This window comes from Phoxinus phoxinus (assembly GCF_949152265.1).
Source record: "Phoxinus phoxinus genome assembly, chromosome: 12".
Lineage (NCBI taxonomy): Eukaryota > Metazoa > Chordata > Actinopteri > Cypriniformes > Leuciscidae > Phoxinus > Phoxinus phoxinus.
Window position 1 is genome coordinate 33,518,532 of NC_136887.1, and position 15,614 is coordinate 33,534,145.

The window sequence follows — 15,614 nt, forward strand, 5'->3', positions numbered from 1 at the left end:
GCGTGCGTGCGAGTCTGGGTGTGTGAGTGTGTGAGTCTGCGTGTGTGAGAGCGTGTGTGTGTGTGCGTGCGTGTCTGCGAGTGAGTCTGCGTGCGTGTGAGTCTGCATGTGTGTGTGTCAGTGTGTTTGAGTGAGTATACGTGTGTGAGTTTGTGTGCATGTGTGAGTCTGCGTGTGTGCGCGCGAGTGTGTGAGTCTGGGTGTGTGAGTCTGGGTGTGTGAGTGCATGAGTCTGCGTATGTGAGAGTGTGTGTGAGAGCGTGTGTGTGTGTGCGTGCTTGTGTATGGGTGCGTGCGTGTCTGCCTGCGTGTGTGTGTCAGTGTGTTTAAGTGTGTGTGTTTGAGTGTGTTTGAGTGTGTGTGTGTGTGTACCTGGCAGTATCCGATGCCGGGGTTCCTGTACGCGTAGGCCGTCAGCACTCGTCTCAGCGCCGCGATGCCCATCTCGTTCTGGAAGGCGTGATGCTCCGGCATGGAGCGGTGTAGGTCTCTCTCGATCTCCTCCGTCGCTAGAGTGCATTTACCCATCGCCTGCTCGATCAAACTGCCGTAGTAACCCGGGTGTGTGTTCATCTCGTTCTGAGCCCCTGGAAAATCATGGGATCATAATGAGATTCATGACATCATCTCCATGACAGCAGCTGACGGACAGCAGCGTGTGATATCTCACACTGATGTGGAAACATGATCTTTGACGGTCACATACAAGCAGCAGAAGTCCACACACAACACACACTTTGGCTAAACTTACACTACACACACACACTCGCTCAGCGTGTTAACTGTGCACAGAATACAAACACACACTCTAATGATGTACTGCCAAAATGTGCAGGATATAACAAGCGCACACAAAGCTGAATAGTGTTACCCATAATGCAAAGTGCTCGATTTGATCTTCTAAATGTGGCAAATGATCCTGAACAAACAATCTCTTTCTTGACAAATTGGATTAAAAATGTACAATTACAATATTGTATTCTGAATCAAAAAGCAAAGTTATCATGTTACAACGCAATAGCAGTGTTGTTATCGTTAACTAAAAAAACTATTTTAATTTTCTTTACTTGAAATAAAGCAAAAATCTTTTCAGATAGTTGCCAAGTCAACATTTAATTTTTTTTTACCCGTTTTAAGTGTAAGCATAAATTACTAAAACAGAAAAAAGAAAATAAAATAGGTTTTTTTTTTTTTTTTTTTACAAAGCAAATAAAATAACTAAAACTTTAACTAAAATCTAAACTTGCAATACTTAATTCACTATTTACACTAATATTTACATAGGCTACTTTCTTATTCCATTCCTTGCATAATTCTATCTTTATATAGCATATTTTGAATATGCATATTTTATCTTGTGTACATTATATATAATTATACATATACTTACTTTACATATTTTATTTGTGCTATACAGTGAGATTTTAGGACTATTTATATACTATTATATTATTTATTAATATTTAGAACATGCTTTTATTTGCCATGATTAAACCCCTCTGGGTGAACGGCGCCACCTGGTGTTTCTGAGGATGCATTACCAGAGAACAGCAGCCACAGCTCTCCTCTCAGACTCTCCGGTATCCCGTTCAGGACCAGCTCTCTCGTCTTCGACGTGCGGTACATACACACTCCACGGCCGTACTCAAAGAAATGGATGTTCCACGATTCCTCTTTCATCTTCTCTCTCGTCTGGGTGAACATGAAGACGAAGATCAAAACAAAACCAAGGAAACGCCAGGCAAATGATGTCCGACACAGCCGTGCTAGATCACAACTGTCTTTCTTCTCACATTAAAAATAATAATTTTAACTCAAATCAATATTTTATGTCTATTTCCACATCTGTTCAAAAGTTTTGCTTTGTTTTTTGAGAGAGAAAAACATTCATCAAGGAAGTATTTATCAAGTGACAAGCATTTTATAATGTTACAAAATATATGTATTTTAAATAAATGCTGTTCTTATGAACTTATAAGAATCCTGAAAAACAGGTATTACAGTTTCCACAAAAATATTAACTGTTTTCAACATTGATAATAATCATAAATGTTTCCTGAGCATCAAATCATCATATTAGAGCGATTTCTGAAAGATCATGTGACACTGAAGACTGGAGTAATGATGCTGAAATGACATTTTACTGTATATTTACATTAAAAAAACAGTTATTTTAAATTGTAATATGTAATTTTACTGTATTTTTGATCAAATAAATGCAGCTTTGCTTGATAGGCTTGATAACAGACCCCTACATTTTATGATAACTGCAATAATGAGGGTTCCCACACCTCGGTTAACTTCAAATTCAAGGACTTTCCAGGTCCCAAACCCTCAAATTCAAGGACTTAATGTGGGGACACGTTTGTTGTGTCCAATAGCAAACGTTGAGGTGCCATCGTAGTAGTTTTGTGGACTTTAAAAGACTTAAGTATGATCACATGAGGGGGCGTCTCACCACTTTGGGCCCCAGCTCCTCCGGGACGTCCTGCTGGTAGATTTGCAGAAGGCCCTGCTTGGCAGTGGGCAGACTGGGACTGTAGTGCTGGTTTGGGGGCATCTCTCCGAGCGCCAGCACAGGAGACGGGGGCGTACTCGGGCTGGGGTTCTCCTGGAGACGCATGTCACATGATATGTTTACAACAGACCAGCCATGACCGAGGTAGAAATGAGTAATGCTTCAATGGGGCAAATGTCTGTAAGCATGAAAACTAAATAAATGCTTGAGGTTAGTAAGATTAATTTTTTTTAAAGAAAACGGGGTGTTTTTTTAGCAAGGATGCATTAAATTGACATTTATAATGTTACAAAAATTTCAAATAAATGCTGTTCTTCTGAACTTTATTTTTAATCAAAGAATCCATAAAAAATATGTATCACAGTTTCCACAAAATTATGAAGAATCACTAATGTTCTCAACACTGATAATAATCATAAATGTTTCTTGAGCATCAAATCATCATATTTTACTGATTTCTGAAGGATCATGTGACACTGAAGACTGGAGTAATGATGCTGAAAATTCAGCTTTGATCACAGGAATAAATGACACTTTACTATATATTCACATAGAAAACAGCTATTTTAATACCTAATAATAACATTCTACAATATTGCTATTTTAGCTGCATATTTTAATCATATATGTGACCCTGGATCACAAAACCAGTCACATGGGTACATTTTCTGAAATTGAGATGTATACATTATAGGAGAGCTGAATAAATAATCTCTCCATTGATGTGTGGTTTGTTTTGATAGGACAATATTTGGTCGAGACACAACTATTGAAAATCTGGAATCTGAGGAGTAAAAAAATCTTAACATTGAGAAAATCTCCTTTAAAGTTGTGCATTTATGTTCACGATTGTGCTGCATTCACTCACAAAAATACATGTTTTATATATTTACGGTAGGACATTTACTAAATATCTTCATGGAACATGATCTTAATATCCTCATGATTTTTGGCATAAAAGAAAAATGGATAATTTTGACCCATACAATGTATAGTTGCTATTGCCACAGATATACCCGTGCGGCTCCAGACTGGGTTTGTGATCCAGGGTCACATATATGCAGCCTTGTTGAGCATAAAAAAATAAATTCTAACGACCTAAAACTTTTGAAAGGAACAATATATAACATTAAATACTATGCAAACTCCTTACATCACCTTTAATGTGTGTGAATATAAACCTGGTTAAAATATGATACATTCTGACTCACGGATTGAGGATTTAGGCCACACGGCCTGTCAGGCGTGCGCTGCAGGAAGTCAGAGATTCGCTGAACCAGGAAGTCACGGTCTTTGAGGTTAGCAAACAGGAAGGTCATCTTGTTTTTAGTGCTGATGGACAGTGGACTCGGCAGAACACTGCTGCTGTCTGCTTTTTCCACTATGGTCACCTAACAGGGAGAGGATGAGAGAGTCACTGTCCTAGGGTGACCGTATTTCAGTTTTCAGGAAAGAGGACGCATCAAATGCATCAAAAAATACTTGACAAATGCATTCACAACCTTGCAAATATGTTATGTAAGGGTTAATGCCCGACGAGGTGTCCATTGTCAGGTATTAATGGACGACGGAGAGGCGTGTGGAGGCCGGTTGCCTCCGCCGAAGTCCATTAAAGGTAGGGTAGGTCTGAATTGTCTAAAAAAAACTTTTATTCAAATTTGTTTAAACTGTCTTTATATACCAATACATAATTAAAATGCAAGTACTCTGAAATAGAGAGTATAAAAAACGGAGTGACTCTAGTGTATTTAATCTTCAATAAACACAGCTCATAAATTCCATTCACTCCCACCTAAAAACGGGTGCGCGACTGCGCGCACGTGGGCAGAGCCAGTAATAGCGGCGGTAGTCATGGCGACGGAGAGTGACAGTCGCGCAAGCCAATCACTTGTTTCGTCCCGGTAGGAATTAATGAGCTGTGTTTTTTGAAGATTAAATACACTATAGTCACTCAATTTTTATACTCTCTTTTTCAAAGTACTTACATTTTAATTATGTATTGGTATATAAAGACAGTTTAAGCCAATTTGAAAAAAAGTTATTTAGACAATTCTTACCTACCCAACCTTTAATACCTGACAATGGACACCTCGTCGGGCATTAACCCGCTTATACCATGTTCACTTGCCAAATAACACATTTTTAAAACATTAGTTTATATTTTAATTAGTTTTACAATCGAAATCTAACGGTTTTAGAACTCCTTTACTAGGTGTCCTACATCACTTTTTAATGGACACCCTGCAGCCAATCAGAATCGAGTATTCACCCAGACCATGGTATAATGTACTTTATTAATACATAAAGTAATACATCCTTTCCATTCAACGTATGGCCGGCAACAATAGAATAATATATATATATATATATATATATATATTTTTTTTTTAATCGTTTTTAACACCTTTTACATGACACTGTTTCTTTTCATGGCTATAGGTTAATAGAATTTTTTTTTTAAATCGACTACACTATATTCAGTAAAAAACTATTTAAATCCTCCTGATGTTCTCTTGTATATGTGGGCTTCTAGCACCTTTATTTGACACGGGTCCCAACCGAAATGAAAAAACGGGAATTTTCTCTGTAAATCATCCGTGAATTTACATTTGGGCTTTTTTTTAACGCTGTTCAGAAGCCATGTGCCATTGTTGATCAGCAAGCGCTGCTCTGTCTCTCTCGGCGTGCTGAGGTAATGACTGAGATGCAGTTTGACCAATATTTGCGTTACGTACATGACCGACTGACCAGATAAAGCGTTGTCGGGATCATTTCGGTTTCGCGTATCTACCCCGAAGTGATCAAATTCTGTCTAAAAAATGAAGGCCAGACAAGTAGTTTGTTAAGGTTTGGTTTGTAGGGAAGTACAAACCTGCGCACATATACTCAAATGCACATAAATATAGAATTAATTCTTGATGCACACTTGAGCGTCATCAGCGTTTCTCACAGGTTCGTGTTTAAAGTGTGTGTAGAGTGTTTAAAGTGTGTGTAGAGAGAACTGTGTCGTCTTAGCGGTCTCTAATTTAATAACTAATGATCGTTGCGACGGAAGTGAATCAATCAAAACTAACTTTAGCTGGAAAATATCTTTATTCAAGAACCGCTATAAAGACAAAACAATCTCTGTTACCTTAAATTATACGTTTATCCCTGTAAAGCAGCTTTGAAACAATCTAGATTGTTAAAAGCGCTGTATAAATGAAGATGACTTGACTTGACTTGACTTGACTTGACTTGACTTGACTTGACTTGACTTGACTTGACTTGACTTGACTTGACTTGACTTGACTTGACTTGACTTGACCTGACTTGACCTATGGTGGCGTGTGCGCTGACCTGACTTGACCTATGGTGGCGTGTGCGAGATGGTGGGACCTAAAGCAATGCAAAAACGTCGACTGTAGAAAGCAAAAGCCGAATGCCGGACATTTCGGTTGATCTAGAAATCCAGGCCGGACGCATTTTTTTGTTAGGTCCAAAAAGAGGACATGTCTGGGGAAAAACAGGATGTATGGTCACCCTAGACCAGTGTTCCCCAACCCTGCTCCTGAAGGACCCCAACACTGCACATTATCACATGGGTTAATGAGCTGATGAGTTGAATCAGGTGTGTTTGATTAGGGAGATGTGCAGTGTTGGGGGTCCTTCAGGAGCAGGGTTGGGGAACACTGCCCTAGACTATCCTGCTGTAGTGCAACTGTGTGTGTGTGTGTGTGTGTGTGTGTACCTCTCTCAGTGGAATGATAAGTTGACACAGATCTTCCTCTCTACTAGCAAAGCAGATGTAGTTGTTAGAAACAAACATTTGACCGACGACATGCATCTTAGTGAACGGCGTCCAGAGCGTACAGTCGGTGTGTCCATCCAGACGCTCGTCCTGCGTGAGCCGGAAAAGAGTCCTGTATCGCTCGTTCTTTGCACGCGCATCCAAGTCCCTGAAACATGCGAGAACAAGCTCTATTTAAAGTAGTGAAACCAAGATCTAGTTATTTATAGATCATATCTCATCTCATGCGGTTTGCTCACCTCTTTAGAGCGGAGACGTTTTTCAGGGTCTTGCAGGGTTTGGGGAGGAAGCGATCGGCGGAGAAGCTCTCGTTGTCCAGTAGCTGTCTCATGGCGATGTTGGCCAGCTGCTCCATCAGTTTGAAGGTCTCGTTGATGTTCAGGAACATGGAGAAGAAGTGTTCGGTGCCGCGAGTGCTCACCCGGATGCTCTCCGGGAAAACCAGCGTGGCGTTCTTGTCCAACTGCGTGACGTCCGTCCACTGCACCACCAGAGACACTGCAGTGAGAGGAGCAGGAATGAAGATGGAAAAGATGTCCAAAAACAAGAGAGGACAAACTGATTCTATTAAAGGAGTAGTTCACCCAAACATGAAAGTTAGCCCATGATTTACTCACCCTGAAGCCATCCTAGTGTATATGACTTTCTTCTTTCAGATGAATACAATCTGAGTTATGTTAAAAAATGTCCTGGCTCTTCCAAGCTTTATAATGCCAGTGAATGGCTGGTTCTGTTTTGAAGTCCATAAAAGTGCATCTATCCATCATAAAAGTGCATCTATCCATCATAAAAGTGCATCTATCCATCATAAAAGTGCTCCAGGGGGGTTAATGTGTGTGTCAGAAAAATATCCATTTTTAATATCCATATTGGATGGATGCACTTTTATGATGATAGATGCACTTTTATGATGGATGGATGCACTTTTATGATGATAGATGGACTTTATGATAGATGGATGCACTTTTATGATAGATTGATGCACGTTTATGAAGGTTGGATGCACTTGTATGATGGATAGATGCACTTTTATGATGGATAGACGGACTTTATGATGGAAGGACGCACTTTTATAATGGAAGGACGCACTTTTATGATGGATGGATGCACGTTTATGATGGATGGATGCACTTTTATGATGGATGGATGCACTTTTATGATGGATGGATGCACTTTTTATGATGGATGGATGCACTTTTATGATGAATGATGGATGCACTTTTATGATGGATAGATGGACTTTATGATGGAAGGATGCACTTTTATGATGGAAGGATGCACTTTTATGATGGATGGATGCACTTTTATGATGGATGGATGCACTTTATGATGGATGGATGCACTTTTATGATGGATAGATGGACTTTATGATGGAAGGATGCACTTTTATGATGGAAGGATGCACTTTTATGATGGATAGATGGACTTTATGATGGAAGGATGCACTTTTATGATGGATAGATGCACTTTTATGATGGATGGATGCACTTTATGATGGATAGATACACTTTTACGATGGATAGATACACATTTATGATGGATAGATACACATTTATGATGGATAGATACACATTTATGATGGATAGATACACATTTATGATGGATAGATACACATTTATGATGGATAGATACACATTTATGATGGATAGATACACTTTTATGATGGATAGATACACTTTTATGATGGATAGATACACTTTTATGATGGATAGATACACTTTTATGATGGATAGATGCACTTTTGTGGACTTCAAAACAGAAAGAGCCATTCACTGCCATTATAAAGGACATTTTTTTAATATAACTCCGATTGTGTCCGTCTGAAAGAAGAATGTCATATACATCTAGGATGGCTTGAGGGTGAGTAAATCATGGGCTAATTTAAATTTTTGGGTGAACTACTCCTTTAAGCATGGTAGAAGAAAAGCAGCATGCACTAACACAATTTCACACTAAATAAAGCACATTTAATTCAGTATGAATCAGCCCTTTTCACAAAGTGTTCAAAAGACTCAAATGACATCACTAAATGACTCTCCAGAACACTGAAGTCTGATTGTTCAGTCGTGATATTTCTGTGGTCGAATACTTTTGTATAATGACCACTAACAGCAAGATCTCGTGTGCTGCTATAATGCCTCTTGAATCCCTGCACACTCTCTTTCTTCGCATAGAATAAAAAGATTGAAAGTCACCATGAAATCTTATTTTTCATGGTATACTAAATACAGTTGTTGAAAACAGTTGTGCTGCTTAATAATTTTGTGGAAACTGTGAAGCCTTTTTATATCTGATGATGTGGGCGGGGCAACCTGTCACTCACACGAGATCCACCAATAGCAAACCACAACCATCCAATCAATTCCCCAGACAAAATCAAGCCCCGCCCACATTTGTTCTTGTTTAACTCGGATATACGACACAATAGGGAAGAAAAGAAGAGCGCAACTTCCATTTCATGCCGACTCAAATCATATTTTCTGCTCATTTAAGGTGCGTGCACACTACAAGCGACTTTGTCACTGCAGATCGCCAGTGGCTGGCGGTGAGGTCGCTAGTGGGTGTTCCCACTACTGGTTGCCTAGTAATGTTTGTGAGTGACATTCACGGATGTTTCTCCATGTAGACAACAAATCTGTTTTCTTGCCACTACAAACAAACATTTTGGAAGGAAAATTCGAAATATAGATGTAATCAGTATAACATGCATAATATTAATGATGAACGAGAAACTGTGAGTGCTTTTTGCCATTGCGGCTATTTAATTGCAACAAAAGGGCAAATATCGGTCTATATGTGTTCACGAAACCAATCAGGCTCTGAGTCAGTACTGCGAATACCACTGTATGTACACGGAGATATATCACAACTTATAGCACAGTTTCTGACTGCTAAAATTAGCTTCTCGTTCAACTTGCCTCTGTCAGAGAGTGACGGATGATCACGCACTCCACTGACTTCACTCCTATTGGATGTCCCTCCCGAAAGTCGCTCTACATTTGCATAAAGTTAAACAGATCTTAATTTTGTCGCGTCGCCAGACACGCCCCATCAGGTCGCCAACGGCCGCGATCGCGCGTGTCGCCGGAAAACGCCCGCTCCCGATTGAAATGAATGGTAACGTGTCGCTTTGTCGCTTGTAGTGTGCATGCACCTTTACAGGTGAAACTCGAAAAATTTGAATATCGTGCAAAAGTTTATTTTAGTTCAGTAATTCAACTTAAAGGTGGGGTATGTAATTCTCTTTTTTGGCCATTTTTTCAAAATCACTTAAAATCCTATTCCTAACCCACTTACAGCTACTGAGTTAGAAGCACTGAAATAAAAATTAAGCAATTTAATCATCTGTGGAACGGGCAGGACTCGAAAAACTCCAGCCAATCATTTCCAAGACCACCTAGAATTATTGGACAGTAAGTGTGTCAATCAATCGGTCGTACCATCCCCCCCTCCCCCATCCATGTTCTTTGAATGGGTGGAGTCAAAGGAAAGAAGGTAGGACCATTTGATTTGTGCATTTTCAAAATCTGCCAGCCGTTTTGCAAATCACATACCCTACCTTTAAAGGGTGAAACTAATATTGTGAAAAGGTTTTCATAAGCTGTAAGCCATAATCATCAAAATTATAACAAATAAGGCTTGAAATATCTCACTTTGCATGTAATGAGTCTAAATAATATATTAGTTTCACCTTTTAAGTTGAATTACTGAAATAAATGAACTTTTGCACCATATTCAAATTTTTCCAGTTTCACCTGTATATCTTCTGTAAAATCATGTTTGTTTTGGTTCGGGTCGCATTCTCTTTCGCTGTACATTTGGAAGTATGCTCTCGTCTCACCCTCTTTTCCCAGCAGGAATGAGTAGAAGCAGAGGTGGTTGACGGAGAGGTAGATCCAGCCCTGCCGTGGGACTCTGCCCTTCCAGTAACTGCAGGGGTAATAGTTCACCAGCTTCTCTTCCTCCGGCATCCCGAACAGCTTCCGCATCTTCAGCTCGGCCTCCCGGAACTTCCCAGGATCCTCGTCTTCCTGAGGTTTGCCGCTTTTATTCTCTTCAGCGATGATGCCCTACAAAGAAGAACAAGCTTCAGATGACGTGTGTGTTTTAAGAATCGTGTCGCGTTCGGATAGTCTCTTCTGCTCACCAAAGTGGCGTTTATTTGATCAATAATGAGGGTTCCCACACCTTTGTTAACTTCAAATTCAAGGACTTTCCAGGTCCAACACCCTCAAATTCAAGGGCTTAATGTGGGGACACGTTTGTTGTGTTCAATAGCAAACGTTGAGGTGCCATCGTAGTAGTTTCGTGCGTGTGTGAACGTCATGGCAACTGTACAACACAAAGTACCTCACGCTGGAAATACTTAAAGGGTTAGTTCACCCAAAATAATGTCATTAATGACTCACCCTCATGTCGTTCTAAGCCCGTAAGACCTCCGTTCATCTTCGGAACACAGTTTAAGATATTTTAGATTTAGTCCGAGAGCTTTCTGTCCCTCCATTGAAGCTGTATATACAGTATACTGTCCATGTCCATAAAGGTAATATAAACATCATCACAGTAGTCCATGTGACATCAGTGGGTTAGTTAGAAGTTTTTGAAGCATCGAAAATACTTTTTGGTCCAAAAATAACACAAAATAAGACTTTATTCAGCATTGTATTCTCTCCCGGGTCTGTTGTCAATCCTTCACAGTTACGCTGATGGCGTAAGACGCTGATGACGTGTTATCCGGTGCGCCCGAGCTTCATTTATAGACTGAGGGAAACGCACGCTGTAAAAGTGTCTCATCCGCGACATGCACATTTACGCACCATTAAAAAAAATGATATCCACGCAAACAATGTAGAATAGCTTGAATATAGCGTGCGTCTCCCTCAGACTGTAAACGAAGCTCGGGCGCACCAGATAACACGTCATCAGCGTCTTACGTCAGCAGCGTCACTGCAGAGTCCTGAACGCAGATTCACAACAGACCCGGGAGAGAATACAATGCTGAATAAAGTCTTATTTTGTGTTATTTTTGGACCAAAAAGTATTTTCGATGCTTCAAAAACTTCTAACTAACCCACTGATGTCACATGGACTACTGTGATGATGTTTATATTACCTTTATGGACATGGACAGTATACTGTATATACAGCTTCAATGGAGGGACAGAAAGCTCTCGGACTAAATCTAAAATATCTTAAACTGTGTTCCGAAGATGAACGGAGGTCTTACGGGCTTAGAACGACATGAGGGTGAGTCATTAATGACATTATTTTCATTTTTGGGTGAACTAACCCTTTAAACTAACGAATAACTGTTACACATAGTTATAACACATAGAATAACACATTAGCGGACCCGAGGGAATAATATGGATTTTTTTCCAGAAAACTTCTTGCACAAAATAAATTCAAGCACTTTCAAGGACCTGTATCTACACATGTTTATTTTCCTATACTTTCCAGGGCCTTGTATTTAAAAAAAAAAAAATCAGATTCACAAACTTTCAAGGATGTCAAGGACCCGTGGGAACGCTGAAAATACAATAAAAATTGTAATATTGTGAAATATTATTACAATTTAAAGAGGCTATGTGTAGTTTTCAGCAGCATCTACACTGTAAAAAAACAATGTTGGTTTAACTTTTACACATTAGTTATCAAAGTTGATTTGACAAAAGATCAAAAGTTGTGATAACAAATCATGAAAATATTTTTTTACAGTGTAGCGGTGATGTGTCAGATTGCAAGCGAGTGTGCGCGTGCTTTTTTTTGTTTTTTATTATTATGTGGAGTTTGTGTTGGAGTCTGTTGTGCTGGTTGTTAGTATTAGCATACTCCATGTCCAGGGTTCTTGCAGGTTTCAGTAAGTCAAATTTAAGACCTTTTTAAGACATTTTAAGACCATAAAGATTTAAATTTAAGACCAACATGACGCATTAACCAGCAAATAACAAATAAAATTAGCATCAATATGCACTTTTTGTTTACATAAACATTAAAATAATAACATAAAAAAATGATGGCTAGATTTTAAAAGAGTGTCTTGCAACATGCAATCTACTAACATGTACAAGTTCAAATAAAGTTTTGACAAAAAAGGTTTTATAAAAAGATAAACCTCACGTATCTCAGCCTTTAAATCATTTTTTATAGAATTAATGTGTCAAAAAAATATAAATTACTGACATTTATAATGCACATTAGCTTATCTTTTAATATTAATAGTAAGATTTGGTCCGATTTTCCCGTTGTGTCTGTCGTTGCTATGCAACCATGCACTGCGCTCTCCACAACGACAAAGAAGTTTTAGTAGCTAGCTAATGATTTCCACCACTGATAAACGCTTGAGCTTTGAATGTTGTTACGGAAAGGGTGAAGCGGATTGGTTGGTTCTTGTCACACGACCTGCGGTGCGCTTGCAGAATTCTGAAAAGTTGAGCTTTTTTTTTTTTATCTCGCTCCGCCTGGAAAAAACGGCCGCATTGCTTTCTGTGGCCAGCATTTCAGGAAATGAATGAGGGTAAAACCTTTTTAAGACCTGACTAAATTAAATTTAAGACCTCGGATTAAAATCTGGCCGTTTTAATGACGTTTTAAGGCCTTAAATTTAAAGTTCAGAATTTTAGACTTTTTAAGACCCCGCAGGAACCCTGCATGTCATAAAGTTGCAGTGTCGTCGCTGTTGAGTGCAAAGTCAGTAGACTAGGCGAGAGGCGAGAGGCTCGGGAGCGCATGCAGGTCTCAGTCACGTCACGGGATTTCGCGGCAAATCCGACCCGGAGACTTCACATAGAAATAGGAATACTTGCTTTCAGAGGTAATAGCAAAACCCGCTAAGTGGATCATTTTATTGTGAGATTACACCCCCTTCACACACAGGCAATACAAAATGGATTCATTTTAGTAGAAAAACTACACATAGCACCTTTAAAATAACTGTTTTCTATACGAATTTATAGCTAAATTTTCAGCATCATTACTCCAGTCTTCTTCAGTGTCACATGATCCTTCAGAAATCAGTATAATATGATGATCTGATGCTCAAGAAACATTTATGATTATTATCAATGTTGAAAACAGAAAACAAAAACAAACAATTTTCAGGATTCTTTGATGAGTAGAAAGTTCAAAAGAAATAGAAATCTTTAGTAACAAAAATGGCCTTGTTCACTTTTTATGTTTGAAAATGACGAATGAAATATATATACTGTATATATGAATTTGAATAAAAATATATAGAATTTATTTTTAATAAAAAATAGCAACTAGCAACAAACAAAAAAGTGCACGTATTCATTTAGACCTTAAGATTTAAGAATCTAGCTGACCGTACGATATGTGAAGAAAATAAATGTTGTCAATCCAACAGCTCAGAATATATTTCTTAACGTTGACGCATGAAACGAATCCCACCTGTATTTTTCCCTTGACGAAGGTGGTGATGTCATCATCATTGTCAAAGATGGACAGAGTCTGGAGTAGGTTTGTCTCGAGCCACTCCCAGTGTTCAGTGATCTCCTTACGAGACGAGCCTGCGACACACACACACACACGCATCCATCAGAGCAGTGCTGTTTACTGTGGCACAGCCTTTAATATGTCACTCAGATTCAGGGCTGCAGTGTAAAGGTCAGGCGAGGTTTACGCGAGATACGGTGAATGTTAATGTGGGCCGTGTGACTCAACAACACAGTCACTCTCCAGATTTTAATAATCAGTGTTCTCGACGCTGAGATGTCGGCACAAAATGGCCCTGGGCAAAACAACTACTTGTAGAGGAAAAGAGTGACTATTTAGGACAACAGACAGATTCATTTGTTAACTCACCAGACTATCTAACCCATGTGTCACATGACTAAACAACTGTTATCTAGACCGAGAGCTCTTGATCACACAAACACACAATCAGGACTAGTTAACGGATGTGCATTTTTGTCATTTTGATGGATTAATCATTTGAGTACTCCGGGTGGATGGAGACAGTCCTGTCCAGGGTTATCATCGTCAACTAAAACCATTCAAAAAATATGTGAATACTTGAAATAAAATAAACATGAACTAAAAATAAACATCTTCATTTTTGCTGAAGTACTTAAGTTAAAGTATTAAAAATACAACAACAACAAAAATCTAAAACTATATAGACATTTAAAATAAAAATAAAAACAATCTTTTACTAAATGACAGAAAATATAAAAAAAATTAAATCTAATTCAAAATATTAACAAAAACTACAATAGTATATCAATGATATCAAAATAACACAGCTTTTTTTATGTTGTTCATCTGCATTTGGCCATTGCATCTCACATAAGTATTATACTTTAAATTTTATTTTTAGTTATAATTTATGTCTGTAGCACAAACAGTGCAGAACATAACTACTAATAATAACTGCTAGTTTAATTACTTATGGTTACTGATTTAAACTAGGTAGAAACTGAGTTTTTTTTTTTTTTTTTTATATAAAAGCAATGTAATTTCTGATTCGAAATGCTCCAAATATATTATAGCATAAATATTGCCATTGCATATATGGCAAAACATGCTGGTCAAACCGGTGTAAATGCAACAAAAACTCAGCATTTCATTTAAAAAACAATTGTAAAGAGTAACATATTAAATGCATTCTACAAATAATCAAATACAATTAACCATGAAGTGTCTGTATAATATGTGTTCGTTTAATTAATTTTCAGGGCTTGTTTTGTATTTTTTATGGGGCTAATCAGGCCAATAAGAGACAAATAACTACTATTCTTTCTTTTTTTTTTTTTATTAATCTAATGTGTCATTAAAATTATATTCATTGTAAAATATATCCAAGATTAGTTAAAACCAGACAGACCCATAGCGGCAAAACATCGGAAATTTTAAACATTTCAAAACAGATATGAACTAGCAAAGCTGAAAACACACGACTGAAAAAAAATGTAAGAAGATTTACCGGCCATAAATATTTTGTACCAGCCATGAAACCACTAACAATCCTCTATTCTAATTTCAATACCACAGCTAAAACTACTAACCAAACTAATATCAATTTAAAGGGTTGGTAAAAAGCTGCATAAATTCATCAACTAACCATTCAGAAATGTCCTGTTCTTCTACATGTTGTCACTTCTTCTTGAGTCTCTCCATCATTGTCTGACTCCGGTTTGAACATAAAAGGCTAAACGTTTTTGAAATTTTCAGTGCGTGTGTGTGTGTGTGTGAGGTAAAAGGACACGAGCTCTTGAAGCTCCGCCCCCTGTGCAGGGAGCAACAGCTCATTTGCATTTAAAGGGACAGACACAAAAACTGTGTTTT

At 38.3% G+C, this 15,614-nt stretch overlaps 1 protein-coding gene across 2 annotated transcripts in view; it reads right to left on the minus strand.

The window, feature by feature from the left end:
- tbc1d9b (TBC1 domain family member 9b) overlaps positions 1-15,614 on the minus strand; it is a 31,535-nt gene that overhangs the window by 13,295 nt on the left and 2,626 nt on the right. For both annotated transcript variants that reach the window (XM_079629879.1, XM_079629880.1), the window contains exons 3-10: positions 13,719-13,837; positions 10,150-10,378; positions 6,548-6,806; positions 6,249-6,456; positions 3,730-3,909; positions 2,459-2,611; positions 1,542-1,692; positions 373-587 (exon numbers count right to left, since the gene is read on the minus strand). In XM_079629879.1, the coding sequence (XP_079486005.1) occupies positions 373-587; positions 1,542-1,692; positions 2,459-2,611; positions 3,730-3,909; positions 6,249-6,456; positions 6,548-6,806; positions 10,150-10,378; positions 13,719-13,837 (1,514 nt within the window). The remainder of the gene's footprint in view (positions 1-372; positions 588-1,541; positions 1,693-2,458; positions 2,612-3,729; positions 3,910-6,248; positions 6,457-6,547; positions 6,807-10,149; positions 10,379-13,718; positions 13,838-15,614) is intronic.